The following is a 15,146-nucleotide window of genomic DNA, read 5'->3' on the forward strand; positions in this document are numbered from 1 at the left end:
TTTTGATGTCATAAATTTGTTTTTTTAATAAGAGAATGTAATTATATAATCAGTTATACTATTTCTTACTGTATACATTACATTGGAATTAGTAGAGTAGTAGGTGATTGATATTACATACATTATACATATTTTTTGACATACATTTTAAAGATATTTTAGTCATAATTTACAATAACTTTTTTATTTACTAATCTTTATAGTGATAACTCTAATCTGTTTACTTTATGTTTGTTTTGAAAATAATACTATTTTTATGATCCGTACTTTGATGTGCTTTTTATCTCCTTTGAGCATAATTAATAACCTATGCATGATTGATTTACTGACTCATCACCACTAAAAAATAACATAATTCATGTTTTATGTTTGGGATATGTTACCTTATATATTTATATGTAGTCAATTGTATTAATATAAATAATTTTGTAGTATGCAAAAAAAGAATTAATAATAACCATAATAATAAAGTTTTTTAAATAATAAAAATATAATTATGAATTGATAAGCAATAATAATATAGTAATATTAAAATTCTTAAATAATGGTAATAACAATATACATTTAATTTAATATTAATTAAAATTAATTCATGATAGCAAAGGTAATAACTTTATTTTATAAATGTATTATTTTATTTCTATTTTTAAATTTATTATATATATATATATATTAAATTATTCACATATTTTCACAATTTGTTTTTCATTCCTCCCAATTTTTTTACTATCTTTCTCGTAACTAATCCATTCTCAATTTTTCTTTTTTTTTTCTCACCCAAACTGTGAATAATATAGAAACTTAGTTTGAGAAAAGGATCTATATGCACACTTAAAAATAAAATAAAATAAAAGATATTAAGATGAAAAAAAAGTTGTTTGGATTAAAGAAAAAAATAATAAAAAAAAATTGTGAATAATTTTATTGATATAATAAAACTTTAAAAATAATAAAATTATATATGTACCAAATTGATCATATAAATTAATTTTATTTAAAATACTATATTTTAAGTATATTATTATTTTATGATTTTTTTATTATTTTAATTTTTGATTATTGTTATGTTATCATGGGTTAAATATGTTTTTATCTCTTAATTTTAGTAAAAATTGAAATTAGTTTATTTTTTGAACTTTGATTAATTTAGTCTTTAGTTTAAAAATACGTGGATTTAGTCATTTTAACAAATTTTTGTTAATTTTATTTGACGGTTAAAGATGCATTTCTTAATAGATTCTTTGTTAAAATTGAAGCAGGATTATATCAAACGATATAAATAAGTCAAATGATGAAACGTGTCTCAAAAGTCAAATAAATTTAACAAAATTTGATTAAGATGATTAAATTCACATATTTTTAGAATTGAGAAATAATCTGAATCAAAGTTTTAATGACAGATTAATTTCAAATTCACTACAATTTCGCAACAAAAAATATATTTAATCTTGTCATCATTAATTATGTGTCTTTGTTTTTATTATATTTTTTATTACTTTCTTTTATGATTTTTTTGATTATAATTGTTATTTTATGAATTTATTTTAATATCGTGGTTATTTTTTATTTTTTATATTATTATTATTATTTATTTATTATTTGTTATTATCATTGTTATCCGACATAAGAACCCACCATGTTGATAAGAGACATAATCACTTATCACCAGTTTCACATTCTCGTTTTTTTTCTTTCTACTGTCTTCTTTTTAAGTGGTCAATATTTGTTATTTTGTTCTAGAAATTAAAATTATGAGGCATAATTTAATATTTGTCGGTATGTTGGTTGAGTTAGATTATAATACTTAAGTGTGTGCTTCCCATTTTTATTGAATATATAAGTAAAACAAATTAATACACGTTGGTGAAAAACAAAATGTAAATATACATATAAAGACAAAAATAAAATAAAATAAAAACTGGTGTAATTATAGTTCTAAATAAATAAAAAAATAGTAAATTAAAAATAATTGTCTTGGCTTTGAATGCACCACAAAGTTATTTAATCATTCTCACAGACATACTGGTATCTATTTTTAATTTTGTATCTATGACATTAATAAATTAAAAAATCTAGACATTTTTTAAAGACTACCAAGTTTTTTAGTTTATTACTACATTATATTATTACAGTGTATATCATGGGGAAATTAGCCTTTATGATACTTAAAAAACTTTTTGTGCAAAAAATTTAACCTATATAGTACATATTTTTAACTTTTTTTATAGTTTTTATCATTTAAAGTTATAAAAGATAAAAATTAGAAAAAAAGTGTCTATGCAGACTAAAATAATTTATTTATAAATATAGTTACCTATATGTAAAATTTAATCAATTATATATATTGTTATGCAGACTAATCAAGTTTTTTATTTTAACTTTAAAAAAATTTATAGAAAATCTGAATAATTAAACTAATCTGTACAAATAAATACGGTTTGTTATTTTGTCAAAATATTGATTTTCTTTCAAAATCTAAAATACAAGCTGTGGGTTAAATATATATATATATATATATATATATATATATATATATATATATATATTTATTACAAGTTTGGATTACAACAGAGTTAATATATTTTGAAAAGTTTTCTTTTTCCATACATCAAAATAAATATTACCATGTAAGATATAACCTTAGTAATTTGATTTTTCATGATCACACACATAAATAACTGCAGATGAGTGTTAAATTTGATTTTATAATTAGGTGGTAGTTTTCTACTTGTGTTTAGATAGTGTTTTTACTCATAAAGATAAAAATATTTTCAACTTCTAAAAGTGAAAAAAAGTCAATTAAAAAAATTAAAGTCATACCAGATACACATTACTCCATTGATGACTAAAATTACAGGGCACATGCCATTAGATTGTGATATATGACCGCACCGTCACCCTGTGCATTCGTACCGGACGAGGTTGGGGAATTTTTACTCAAAAACAGCGACAACTTATAGCTGTTCATATATATTTTATATAGTTATTATAAATATTTGTCCCACTTTTTTTCTTTTTTATCATACTTTGCACGGCACCACCGAAAATTTCCGATTCTAATTGCGGTTGGAGAGGGGAAACTGAAAGCAGATAAACAGTGTTTTCTTCTTCCACTTCTCGAAAGTTGGCAGGGTTCAGATCTAGAGGAAGATCCATTTTCTCGATCGAGAAAATGGAGCAGTTCATCGATAACTTGCCGCCGATGGATCTGATGCGATCCGAGAAGATGACCTTTGTTCAACTCATCATTCCGGTGGAATCTGCACACCGCGCCATCTCCTATTTAGGCGAACTCGGTCTTCTCCAATTCCGCGACGTAAGTTCTCTTCCAGATCCGACCTAGCTCCCTCGAGATTCCTTGCCATTTCCTCTTTTCTTCGCACTTTCCTTCTCTGCATTGCTGCTCAAGGTCTTCTTCGAGCTGAGTGTGGAGTTTTGGAGTTTCTACATGCTTGCGTCACGGTGTAGCTTGAATTAGTATGTTTATTTGTTTGGATGTTAGTTGAACTGAGTGAGGACCTCTAGGAATGATGAAAACGCAGCACTGTGGGATTCAATGTATATTCAAATGCTGATGATAACGGTGAATTCAGCTAGTAATTCGGGACATTGTGGTTTTTGGTTTTACTTGTGGTTGACCAGTTTCATTGCTCAAGTCTTGTGTTCGGGACTTGTTTTTTTTTTTTTTTTCGAACTGTTGTAGAATGTTATAGGGCGCCCTCCTCGGTAGTCGTTTAAAAATTGGTCTGAGATCTGTACACATAACATGCGAGAATCGCTACACGTCTTGAGAGTTGTTGCTCTTTTGATGGTCGTGTAGGAAACATTTGTAGTTCAAACTAATTTCTTTCCTTCTTTGTATAGTAGAAATACTTTTTGGCCTTGTAAATTTTATAGATTGGATGTTGCTGGAGGAAAAGTTTTGTGTGGTTTGTCATCATTGCAGTTCTTATAGACACTGTTCTCTTGTTTGCAGTTAAATGCTGATAAAAGTCCCTTCCAGAGAACATTTGTTAATCAGGTAATCTGCATTGCACAAATGAGAATTCCTGTTAATTTACTAGTAAAATTATGATTGTGGTAATGTTTTCGTGTCCTCCCTTATTACTGTTAGACATAATCCCTGCAGCTATATCTGTTCGTTATAATATAGCAGTATCTGTAGCAGAGAGTCATGCCTTTTTTCAGTCAAGTTAGCCTAGCTGTTATGTCTATCGTATATATAGTGCTGAGTCATCAACTAGAATAGGTTGTTAGAGACAGTTCTCAGAGTCTATATAAATGTACTCCCTCTCGCATTGAGACATTGAGAATTACAATTTCACTTTAAGATTCTCTTTCTGATTCTTCTAATTATTAACATTAGCTGCATTTCTCTTTGGCAGGTAAAACGATGTGCAGAAATGTCAAGAAAACTAAGATTCTTCAAGGATCAAATCAGTAAAGCTGGCCTATTGTCTTCTTCTCGTACTGTATTGCAACCAGATATTGACTTGGAGGATTTGGAGGTCTGTTTCTATCTTTTATTTTTTTCTCATAATCGATTACTTTCTGAGGGACATAGAGTTAGCATTTAGGTTACATTGTGCCATGCTGTCAACAGTAACACGATGCTCTAAAATAAGTTAGTGGTAATCACTCAGCTATTTTTCCAGTTTGCTCAAAGATTTTCATTATTAAATCTACTACAATATACTTTTGTTTACTTTTTTTTTATGCCAGATACAACTTGCTGAACATGAACATGAGCTGATTGAAATGAACTCTAATAGTGACAAACTCCGGCAATCATATAATGAACTCTTGGAATTCAAGATTGTATTACAAAAGGTATATTTTTTCCCTGGTTATAGTTTGTGGTGAGCATATCCCAGGTTATCTTTAAGTACTGAAGATGTTTTCTTTTCCTGTTATTTTGGTTACATTAAGCTTCCTGTTGAAGTTGAGTTAGCAAATAATGATTTGTATGATCATAATTTAGCATTAGTTTTTTTCAATATTATTTTATCTGCTTTCGTTTTAATGTGTTCCATCCAATTCCAGTATAGTATTTATTTTTAATTCATGAATTCACCATGTTCTTTTAATGAATAAAATATCTTCTCTATGACTTTTGTCATGTATTCAAGATAAAAAATTTTTGGGTAAATTTCAGGCATGTGGCTTTCTTGTTTCAAGTCATAACCTTGCACTTTCAGATGAAAGAGAACTACAAGAGAATGTATTTTCAAATGATGCCTATGTTGAGACAGCATCTTTGCTTGAACAGGTTTTTTGTAGCATCCTTTATCATCCTCCATATCTTTTAGCATGATTAGTGCAGATCCTGTTACTACTTTTCAAATATTTTCATTCTGCAAGTTCACTACTCTAAATTGTTTATTACAGGAAATGAGACCTCAGTCATCAAATTCGACTGGTTTAAGATTTATCAGTGGGATAATATGTAGATCCAAGGTTCTTATGTTTGAAAGAATGTTGTTTCGTGCTACAAGAGGCAATATGCTATTCAACCAGGAACCAGCTGATGAACAAATCATGGATCCTGTTTCAACTGAGATGGTTTTCTTCCTTCTTTTTACCTTTAAGAAGATTGATAATTGAGCTCTTATTTTTCCTTCTTCCCCCCTCCTCCTCTTTCAATCTGTATTTGTCATTTTGAGTTACTGTTGCTAGTTGGCTTGTATCCCTATTTTCTGTGCACAATAACCCAGACATCTGTGGTTTTCCTTTTCAGATTGAAAAAACAGTGTTCGTCGTGTTTTTCTCTGGGGAACAGGCAAGAACAAAGATTCTGAAAATTTGTGAGGCATTCGGTGCAAATTGTTATCCTGTTCCCGAAGATATTAGCAAGCAGAGGCAAATAACTAGAGAGGTGAGTGTGCTTCAGTTAGGATTATGTTATTTTTGGACTCTTAAATTATGATCTTTTTTTCATTATGACATGTGGTTAGTGTCTACACAAGACAAAATTGAGATTTTTATTTCTACAGTTTCAGGGAGAGTATAGTTTTGCTGTGCTGTAAACTAATACTTTTGAATTCCATATATTGCTCTTGTAATAAAGATTCTTTCTCAATTAGCGGCACTTATACCTAATTATATGGGCATCTTGCTTTGCAATTCAAGCGACACGTATACCTAATTATATGCCATCAGTTTTTTGAGTTTCTTTTTTAGCAGTACCATTCATGGTATGAATACGGTTTTGATACTCAATCGAATTCAACTGTACCTTGTACTTAGTATTCCTGTTGTATGTTTCACCTTAACCGACTAAACATACAAATAGTTGCAAATATGATGCTTATAGTGGAAAAGTTTATTTTTTGGTACAGGTTTCATCACGTCTTACAGACTTAGAGACAACTTTGGAAGCTGGGATTAGGCACCGGAACAAGGCTCTAGCTTCTGTTGCAGACCATCTAGGAAAATGGATGAGCATGGTAAGAGTTTGCTTTTGTATGTCTTATTCTATTTTGTAAGATCTTTATTTTATCTATGTTTCTACTACAAACCAGTCCTAATATCTGATCAATGTGCACGTGTAATAGATATGTATTTTTTACCAATAGATCTCATCCTTATGAACTTGTCCTAGGTAAGAAGAGAGAAGGCTGTGTACGATACACTGAACATGTTAAACTTCGACGTTACAAAAAAATGTCTTGTGGGAGAGGGCTGGTGCCCTCTGCTTGCAAAAACACAGGTATTTCTTCCCAAATTTTTGAGAAATTGAAAAATCATCAATATTCGTTATCTAATAAAGAGCTTGAATTTAATGATTTTCCAGATGCAGGAGGCACTGCAACGTGCAACTTTTGATAGCAATTCTCAAGTTGGCATAATCTTCCATCCACTAGAGGCAGTGGAATCACCACCTACATACTTTCGGACCAACACTTTCACAAATCCATATCAAGAAATTGTTGATGCATACGGGTGAGCATATTTACTATTAATATTGACCGTCTATAGTTTCTTTAGTAGCTGCAACATGAATTATTGAATATCTTGTAGTAATTTTTGAAGAGGTTTATATGCATTGTCTTTTCTGAAGTTAGAAATTTGCATGATATGCCATACCTCTGTCTGATAGGTATATGCTGTACCTCAAACATGTTGAGGTTATTTATAAAATTCTGGGAAAGAAAACTATTTGTAAGTTTTTAATATATGTTTCACATGAAGTTTCTTTTACAATCTTCTTATGGAGTCCACAATTTGAAATGTCTTATGGTGGGGTATTTGAGTGATTAGATAAGTGAAGCGTGATAACAAAGCTTTGTATATTGGGAATGAAGAGGACAAATTTCTAGTATTAACCTGATTTCAGTACTGTGCAAAATTAACATTTGCTGACAGGACGGTGCAACAATTGTCTTTTTCGCACCACTTTTTCTGTTTTTAAGTTTAAATTTCTTTCTGGATCGAATGACTGTTCAAGGGTTTTCAAAACTTCCTTGGCAGTTAAATCATGTAATATTACTTTTATTGTTTGAATTTGTTTTCCTGATTGATTCTAGGGATTTAACATGGTCGATACTAGTTATCTAGCTTCCTAGCTATTTCATAAACCCATGACAACTGATTAGATTCCTAATAGCCCTTTTACATGGCAGTGTTGCAAGATACCAGGAGGCGAATCCTGCAGTTTACACAACTATTATATTCCCTTTCCTATTTGCTTTGATGTTTGGGGACTGGGGTCATGGAATTTGCCTGTTGCTAGGAGCATTGGTTCTTATAGCGCGTGAAAACAAGCTCAGCACACAGGTAATTTCATTCTAACTATAATACAGTAATATAATAATGGAAATGTACCCAAAATTATGTTGTTGATGATGGAAGGATCAGGCGAAATGCACATGCTGGCGTGAGATATGTTGTGGTTCATCTTGGGTGAACATAGTATTTAGTTGGGTCATGTCACATTTGAATGTTCCTTTTCCTTCTAAACTAAGTTGGGTCATCACGGTTGGTGTTCAAAGAATAATGTCAATGAGGCTTTTCATTATCTGCCGAGCATTCAGTGTTTAGTATTCAAATTCCCATTGCTGGGTTCCAGTTTGGGTATACCAAAGAAAGAGATAGTAGGTTATAAGGGCAAGATGGGAATTGAGGTGGAGTTTATTAGAGATGAGCCTAGTAGAGTGGACAGATGGCAGTAAATCAATGGTAAAAGAAGTGTGGAAAGCACTGGGAGTGGAGGGAATACAAGGGAGGGAATGCATTCTGGGAGGGTTTGGTGTAGGGGCAGAGTAGCGTTACTGTTTGAGTTTAGCTCTATTTTTTCATTTCTATCTGTTATTCATCTGCTTCTGTTAGACCTCTTCTCTATTATTTCCCTGTAATTCCAGTGTGAATACCATTTTCCATCAGAATGATTTAGCTTTATGTTGGATTTTGTTTTTTGGATGCCAGCATTACTTCTTTTCACCCAAAATATTGAAAATTGAACTGTTTTATTGAAATGACTTTCTATCAGTGATACTATTACTCTATTATTACTTTTATTCTGCTCTTGGTTGCAATTGACCCTCACAATTTTTTTTCTTAATTTCTGCCAGAAACTTGGAAGCTTTATGGAGATGCTGTTTGGTGGGCGCTATGTGCTTCTGCTAATGGCACTATTTTCAATCTATTGTGGCTTAATCTACAATGAATTCTTCTCTGTTCCTTTCCACATATTTGGTGCATCTGCATACAAATGCCGTGATAGTTCTTGCAGGTGTTGTATTTGTCTGAGTGTATGATTTTGGTTTTAGTTAATTATTTTTTAATCTTAATATCTGATATATAATGCCTTACTAATTGATTGGATATGTAATTATTTTACTTGCCTTGTACAACCAACATTTTTGAATAATGCCCCAGAGTTGTTATCTATCTATCTATCTAACACGGGGACGTTTGTAATAAGAGAGCATTTGAGGTGTGAACAGTAAATTTTCACACAAAAATGATCAATATAATTTTAATTATATCATTGAGATTCACTCCTCTCACATTATGCACACATACATACATGCATATTGAAACCCTACATGATTGATGGTTCATCCATTTTCTTGCCCATTCCCATTCCCAGTTGCACAGATTTCTGCCCTTCATTTTTCCTGCTCATTTGTCTGACTTTTCTCCTAACTACTTTTCCTACCCATTTAATGATTGTTTCCTGCCACGTTTTCATTATTTCCTCACATATTTTCCACACCATTTTTAATACCTATTCTTTCTGTCTATTGGCACATTTTTTCCTTACATTTGAATGATTCTGTTTTATGACATTTTCCAACCATTTTAAATGATTTTCCTGCCAATTTTTTCAAATATTTTTGATGATTTTTCTTGCTCATTTTGCCAAACTCACTTTAAAAGTTCTGTATTGCTGATGATTTTGTGGGTATATGAGATACATTATGTTGGACTGGGGTTCATATCATATTTAATATTTTGATAAAGGATTTTTGTGAGTATTATTTCTTTTAGTGTTTAATTTGTTTCTATGAATTGGTTCTTTTAGTAAATAGACGAATGACATGTGAAATTCATTTTGCGGTTGAATTTTTTGCTGTTTGTGGCTGAATTTTTTTCTGGACTTTTTCTACAACAGCTCTTAGTGCTGGGCATAGCCCAGACCCAGAAATTAAACTATTTTGTGTTTTGTTTTTGTTTCTTCTTAATTTCACCAGCAGCAGGGGGTGCATTGATTGATTTACTAAACTATGTCATCTAGATTCTAGGTTGTAGACATGGAACTGAAGTTGGTGGGATTTTGGCCAAAGCTCATAGGTTTGAGCTTAAGTTAGAATCCTTAATGTACCAATAGAATTGCTAAAATACAAATATTAATTCAACTAATTGACCTTTGCATAAGCTTTGGAACCACAATGAAAAGGAGGATGTTTGGTTTGAAGCCGCCTTCAAATCTGTTTTGCAATAGTTCTGGAATAGTTCTCTTGACTGCTATGTATCATGTTGCTTTTTATTAAAGATCGTATGTATGTGTGTGTGTGCGTGTTTATCTGTCTGTGCGAAATCCTTTCATGTATCTGGTAAGGAGTACTGTACTTTACATGTCACCTGTCAAACTTAGAAAAGTACCCAAAATCACTCAATTCCTCCGACTGGAGAGTTCTCAGATACACATACTACTATTTATAGTCCTTAATATAATAGAGCATTTTTTTGTCCTAATTCTGAGAAACACGAGATCATTTTCAATGTATTAACTGCTAAGTTTCTTTTATACCTTTAATTTATTGTGAGGTTTATTAGTGAGATATCTACTCATTTCCCATAATAGTAGATGCATTTATTATTGGGCTATTAACAATACGAGGCATTCTCATAGTTGAAGAAATTCTCCCTTAAATTGAGTGGTATAACTACCTATTAAACCATTAATTCCATGGATATTTTAGGAATAAAGTTAAAATTTATGGCTTTATTAATTAAAACTGACCAATTTAACAGCTTTATTAATCTTGATGAATTAGGTATTTTTGTTTTATATAAAGTACCGAGCTAGTTTTCTGTACTAGCTTAATTTTGCACAATGATCAGCTACACTTCTGTGTATACAAGTTTTGTACAACTGCGTATCCAGATTAAAAAGAGAATAACAGGTATAAAGCTACAGCTGGTAGGTGTCATAATTAAGAAGAGAATATCAGTTACAAACGGTTATGGGTCCTGCTATCGAATGTGAGTTTACTGGTTTTAATGACCAGAAAATTTACTCTGCAACCATTGACATAATCCAGGACTATTGAGTAATGATTCACCTTTCACTCTGTTTTTTATCTTCATATTTATGTCATTGGGAATAGTTTGGTTGGAATATCCTGCATAGTTGCACTATTTTCGTTTACTTTGTTTTATATCGTTTTCCTCCTTCAAATTGTTCTAATTATGACTATATACATTGGATGTGAATTTACATTTTGAAACCTATTCTGCGATTTCTAGTTTTTTGTAAGCATCCAGGTTTTAACATTGGTGCTGTCTAATGTTTCAACATTCCTCACCTTTTATCAGGGATGCACATACTATTGGCTTAGTCAAATACCAAGACCCATACCCATTTGGTGTGGATCCCAGCTGGCGTGGAAGTCGTTCAGAATTGCCTTTCCTGAATTCTTTGAAGATGAAGATGTCCATTCTGTTTGGTGTGGCACATATGAATTTAGGAATTATATTAAGTTATTTTAATGCACGGTTCTTTGGAAGCTCATTGGATATAAGGTGTCTCACTATTTGCTTGGCCTGTGCTGATATTATTATGCTATTCTTTTGGTAGTTGATTTAACTTGCCCTTTATGTTACTATCAGGTACCAGTTTGTGCCACAGATGATTTTCCTTAACTGTCTATTTGGGTATCTTTCCCTTCTCATTGTTATTAAGTGGTGTACTGGGTCTCAAGCGGACCTTTATCATGTTATGATATACATGTTTTTAAGCCCCACGGACAATCTTGGCGAGAATCAGTTGTTCTGGGGCCAAAGACCACTTCAAGTATGATTCTGGTTCTTCTATTCATTGTTGCATAATAAATTGTTGTTTCCTGTTTTTTTCATCATTCTGAGTTAGTGTTTTGTTGTGCAGATTGTGTTATTGCTTTTGGCTGTAATTGCAGTTCCATGGATGCTCTTTCCAAAACCTTTTATATTGAAGAAGCTTCATACTGAGGTGCCACATCTACCTGCTTTGTGTATGCTTTTCTTGCTTGAAAGTTTATAATTATATTCAGCCAGATTACTTTATTATACTGACCTATATTTACATGTGCTTGGCTTGACTTTCCCCCTTTTGGCAGCGAATTTCTGTATAAGGTTGCTGAAAATTGATTCTCCTTGACAAGCATTATAAGATTTTGATTTTCTACTGAATCAATATGTTTAAGTAATAAATTACTTATCACTCCTGTGAGCTATGCTGACAGCTTTTCTGCATATAGTCTGTCTTTGTTCCACACTTTCATTGCAGTTAGTTATTAAGGAGTTGATGCTAGGAGTTTGTCAAGATTATTAATCTTTTGTCTTTCTGACATTGTATAGAGATTTCAAGGTCGTAGTTATGGCTTACTGAACAGTTCTGAGGAGGATCTTGAGGCTGAACCTGATTCTGCCAGACAACATCATCATGAAGAATTCAATTTCAGTGAAGTCTTTGTTCACCAAATGATCCACGCCATTGAATTTGTTCTAGGTTCTGTTTCTAATACAGCATCATATCTTCGTCTTTGGGCATTAAGGTTTGCACAGTCATCATTCTCCTTCATCTCCATGAATTCCTATATTATGGGTTTTTGTTCCTTGTCTGATTTTATTTTTCAATTGTACAGTTTGGCTCACTCTGAACTTTCTACTGTTTTCTATGAGAAAGTCCTGCTTCTTGCTTGGGGGTAAGTTTGATTAATAACGTGTTATATTACTTTCAACATTGGTGTTAAGATTTTTCTGTATTGTTTAGCATTATTGAAATGTTTAATAAACAAACCCGCTTCCTTTAGTAGAAAAAACAAAAATCCATAGTTGAATGTGGGTGAAAATGAATTCCCTTCAACATTGTTGTGGATATATCACCATGTTATCCACAAACACTACACGATGTTAAAGAATCGGTGTTTATAATCCACAGAGTGCACTTAAAGCTCACAAGATTCTAGTCTGGTATTGGAGAATGTGGGGATAATTTAATTACATGAACATCGAGAGGAAACCAAAGGCATTTGTTTGATACTGTTAACATATGGGCTTATTGATCACATTGCCCAATTTCTATGCTATTTTAAACTAATGCTTAAGGCCAAAACTAGCATTGGATATGAAACATTTGTTTTATTAATGTAATCATCATAAAAATTAAGGCCGACGAATTTTTTGTAATAAATATTGGTTCTACAATTAATATATTATGTATACTGCAAATTTAGTTACATTCAAAGCTGCATGGAAAACCTGTGATTGGGTTATAATTTCAATATTTTAGCTTTTAAAATTATCTATCTCTATGTTTGGTTTATAATTTCAATATTTTAGCTTTCCGAATTATCTTCTGTAATGTTTTTTGCATTCCATTGTTGTGTGTATATATAATCTTATTCTTTAATAAATGTCATTCCTGGTTATATTTAAAACAGATATGACAATCTTATCATTCGGTTGGTGGGGCTCACCGTTTTTTCCTTTGCAACTGCCTTTATACTACTAATGATGGAGAGTCTTAGTGCTTTTCTTCATGCGTTGCGGCTTCACTGGGTAGAATTTCAAAATAAGTTCTACCATGGCGATGGCTATAAGTTCAGACCTTTTTCATTTGCTTCCTTAACAGAGGAAGATGATTGATTGATCCATTTATATATATGCAAAGGATATTTACACAAGTGAAGAAAGCACAAAATGAGAATTTGTAATTTAGTGGCTATGGTTGTTAGGTAATATTCCTGCTTGATATTAACCTGACAACAAAAGATTCCTGCTCATTTCCTGGGGCTATGGGGTTGTAAGAAGATCGCATTGCCGATGGTCATGGAAAGTATCTCTAACAGAATACCTGCTTTATAGTTTTGTATTATTTTTCTTTTGCTTAGAATAGGAAACAGAGGGGCCAAGGGAAGGGACTGTTTAGAGTAATTTTTTGTAAAGAGGAGTTGGAATCCATGAGAGTGTAGCTACTGGATTTTGGTTGTTTGGGGTTACATACATATATATACATGATGTAGGTCAGGATTTCCCGGGAAATAACCAATTTTTCTGAATTTTTTTTATGTTGATAGATGAAGTTATAGAACCCCACTCTTCTTTTGTAATGATTGATCAAATATATGGAAATCTGAAGTTGAATAATGCCATCTGAACGAGCTTGTGTAATGCCAATTTTGGCTACTTACAATTTGAAATGTCACTTCCACTGTCTGTCAAGTTGAATAAATACTTAGAGACTTATTTACTTATTTATTTTGTTTAATTAACTTTCAGTGTTATTCAATAAATTCTTATCTTATAAGGATTTATATTATGGGTTTATTTATAAGGATTCAATAAATTCTTATTTTTACGTTTAATTTCTGCGCCTTTTTTAAAGCGTAAGGTTTTTCAATAGCATGAATGTTTGAATACGTAATTGAAAAAGTAGTAATTAATTGTTTTCTGATAAAAATGTTGATTTATGCAACCATAAATCAACACAGTTGATGACTTGTCTTTAAGAAATTGGTTCACTTGAAAAAATAACCATTAAAGTAAATTCTCTGAGAGAGATGTTACAGCCAACATGTACAAGTAAATGGACGCGCTTCCATGAATGGCTGGTTGGGTGTGTGCGTGTAGATATGCGCAAATGGGGGATTGCGGAGAATATTTTCAAAGTAATAGAAAGCTTTTTTTTTTTTTTATGGATTGCAGAAAGTTATGAACATGCTCTTTCTGTATCGTGCTATCGTATTTTTTTTTTAGGTTTTTTTAATGCTTGGTTGATTCACATTGATAAAAAAAATACTATGGTGAGATTGGATTATGGAGCATATTGTAATTGTTTTTTTAATTTCTGTATGCCCTGTGCAAAGCTGGATCTCGTTAAAATTGATTCGATTATTAAAAACAATAAAGGTAGGTTTAGACAAGTTTTTCCATATATTCATCTTAGAAAAGAAAAAAAAAATTAAATTAATTTATCTATAAACTAAATTAATTCATGGATAAGTTAAATATGAAAGCTCATTTATTATAGTTTTTATTTTTTAATCTGTATATAGTATAAAGAATTATTTTTTTTAATAATTTTTCCTCTAAAAAAAACTTATATAAAGAAATTCGTTAAAATATACTCTAAATCTCAAAGTTGCTTTAGTATCAATGTTGAATATATTTAAGGTGATAACCAGGCACGTGATAAACGAGCAAATATTATGAAAAGGAGGGTGAGAAAGTTTGTAAAATCGTTGGTTACGACGATAGCATTTTATGATTTTGGCATTTGGGGAGTGAAGAAAAGAATCCACTTCTGTATTATAAAGTGTTTACTTTATCGAGAATGGATTCTTTTCACTCCCAACTCATTTATTATATTCTCAACTATCTCTATAAATTTATAGCTTATAAAAATATTTATCATATTCTCCCTTATCTCGTTCAAAAAT

General features: G+C 31.3%; 1 protein-coding gene across 2 annotated transcripts; it reads left to right on the plus strand.

Moving 5' to 3' along the window:
* The first annotated feature begins 2,914 nt into the window (after positions 1–2,914).
* Positions 2,915–13,859, plus strand: VHA-A1 (vacuolar proton ATPase A1). 2 transcript variants are annotated; one of them, XM_028072253.2, is made up of 18 exons: positions 2,915–3,316; positions 3,977–4,021; positions 4,386–4,508; positions 4,723–4,830; positions 5,156–5,269; positions 5,389–5,562; positions 5,738–5,875; positions 6,339–6,446; positions 6,602–6,709; positions 6,794–6,942; positions 7,623–7,776; positions 8,571–8,731; positions 11,044–11,250; positions 11,338–11,521; positions 11,612–11,695; positions 12,064–12,260; positions 12,351–12,410; positions 12,647–12,946. In XM_028072253.2, exons 1-18 carry the CDS (start codon positions 3,173–3,175, stop codon positions 12,672–12,674), a joined length of 2,286 nt encoding a protein of 761 aa, XP_027928054.1. In that variant the 5' UTR covers positions 2,915–3,172; the 3' UTR covers positions 12,675–12,946. The 2 variants fall into 2 exon arrangements, with proteins under 2 accessions (XP_027928054.1, XP_027928053.1); XM_028072252.2 differs by lacking the exon at positions 12,647–12,946 and adding an exon at positions 13,149–13,859 and having other exon boundaries at positions 2,921–3,316.
* The last annotated feature ends 1,287 nt before the right edge of the window (positions 13,860–15,146 follow it).

Source organism: Vigna unguiculata, chromosome 5 (genome assembly GCF_037176805.1).
Source record: "Vigna unguiculata cultivar grain cowpea cultivar isolate G323 ecotype 2 chromosome 5, ASM3717680v1, whole genome shotgun sequence".
Lineage (NCBI taxonomy): Eukaryota > Viridiplantae > Streptophyta > Magnoliopsida > Fabales > Fabaceae > Vigna > Vigna unguiculata.

Coding starts and splice junctions, on each gene's coding strand:
- VHA-A1 (XM_028072252.2), top strand. CDS start 3,173: ATGGAGCAGTTCATCGATAACTTGCCGCCGATGGATCTGATGCGATCC. Junction 4,509..4,722: donor TTGACTTGGAGGATTTGGAG/GTCTGTTTCTAT, acceptor TTTTTATGCCAG/ATACAACTTGCTGAACATGA. Junction 7,777..8,570: donor AAAACAAGCTCAGCACACAG/GTAATTTCATTC, acceptor AATTTCTGCCAG/AAACTTGGAAGCTTTATGGA.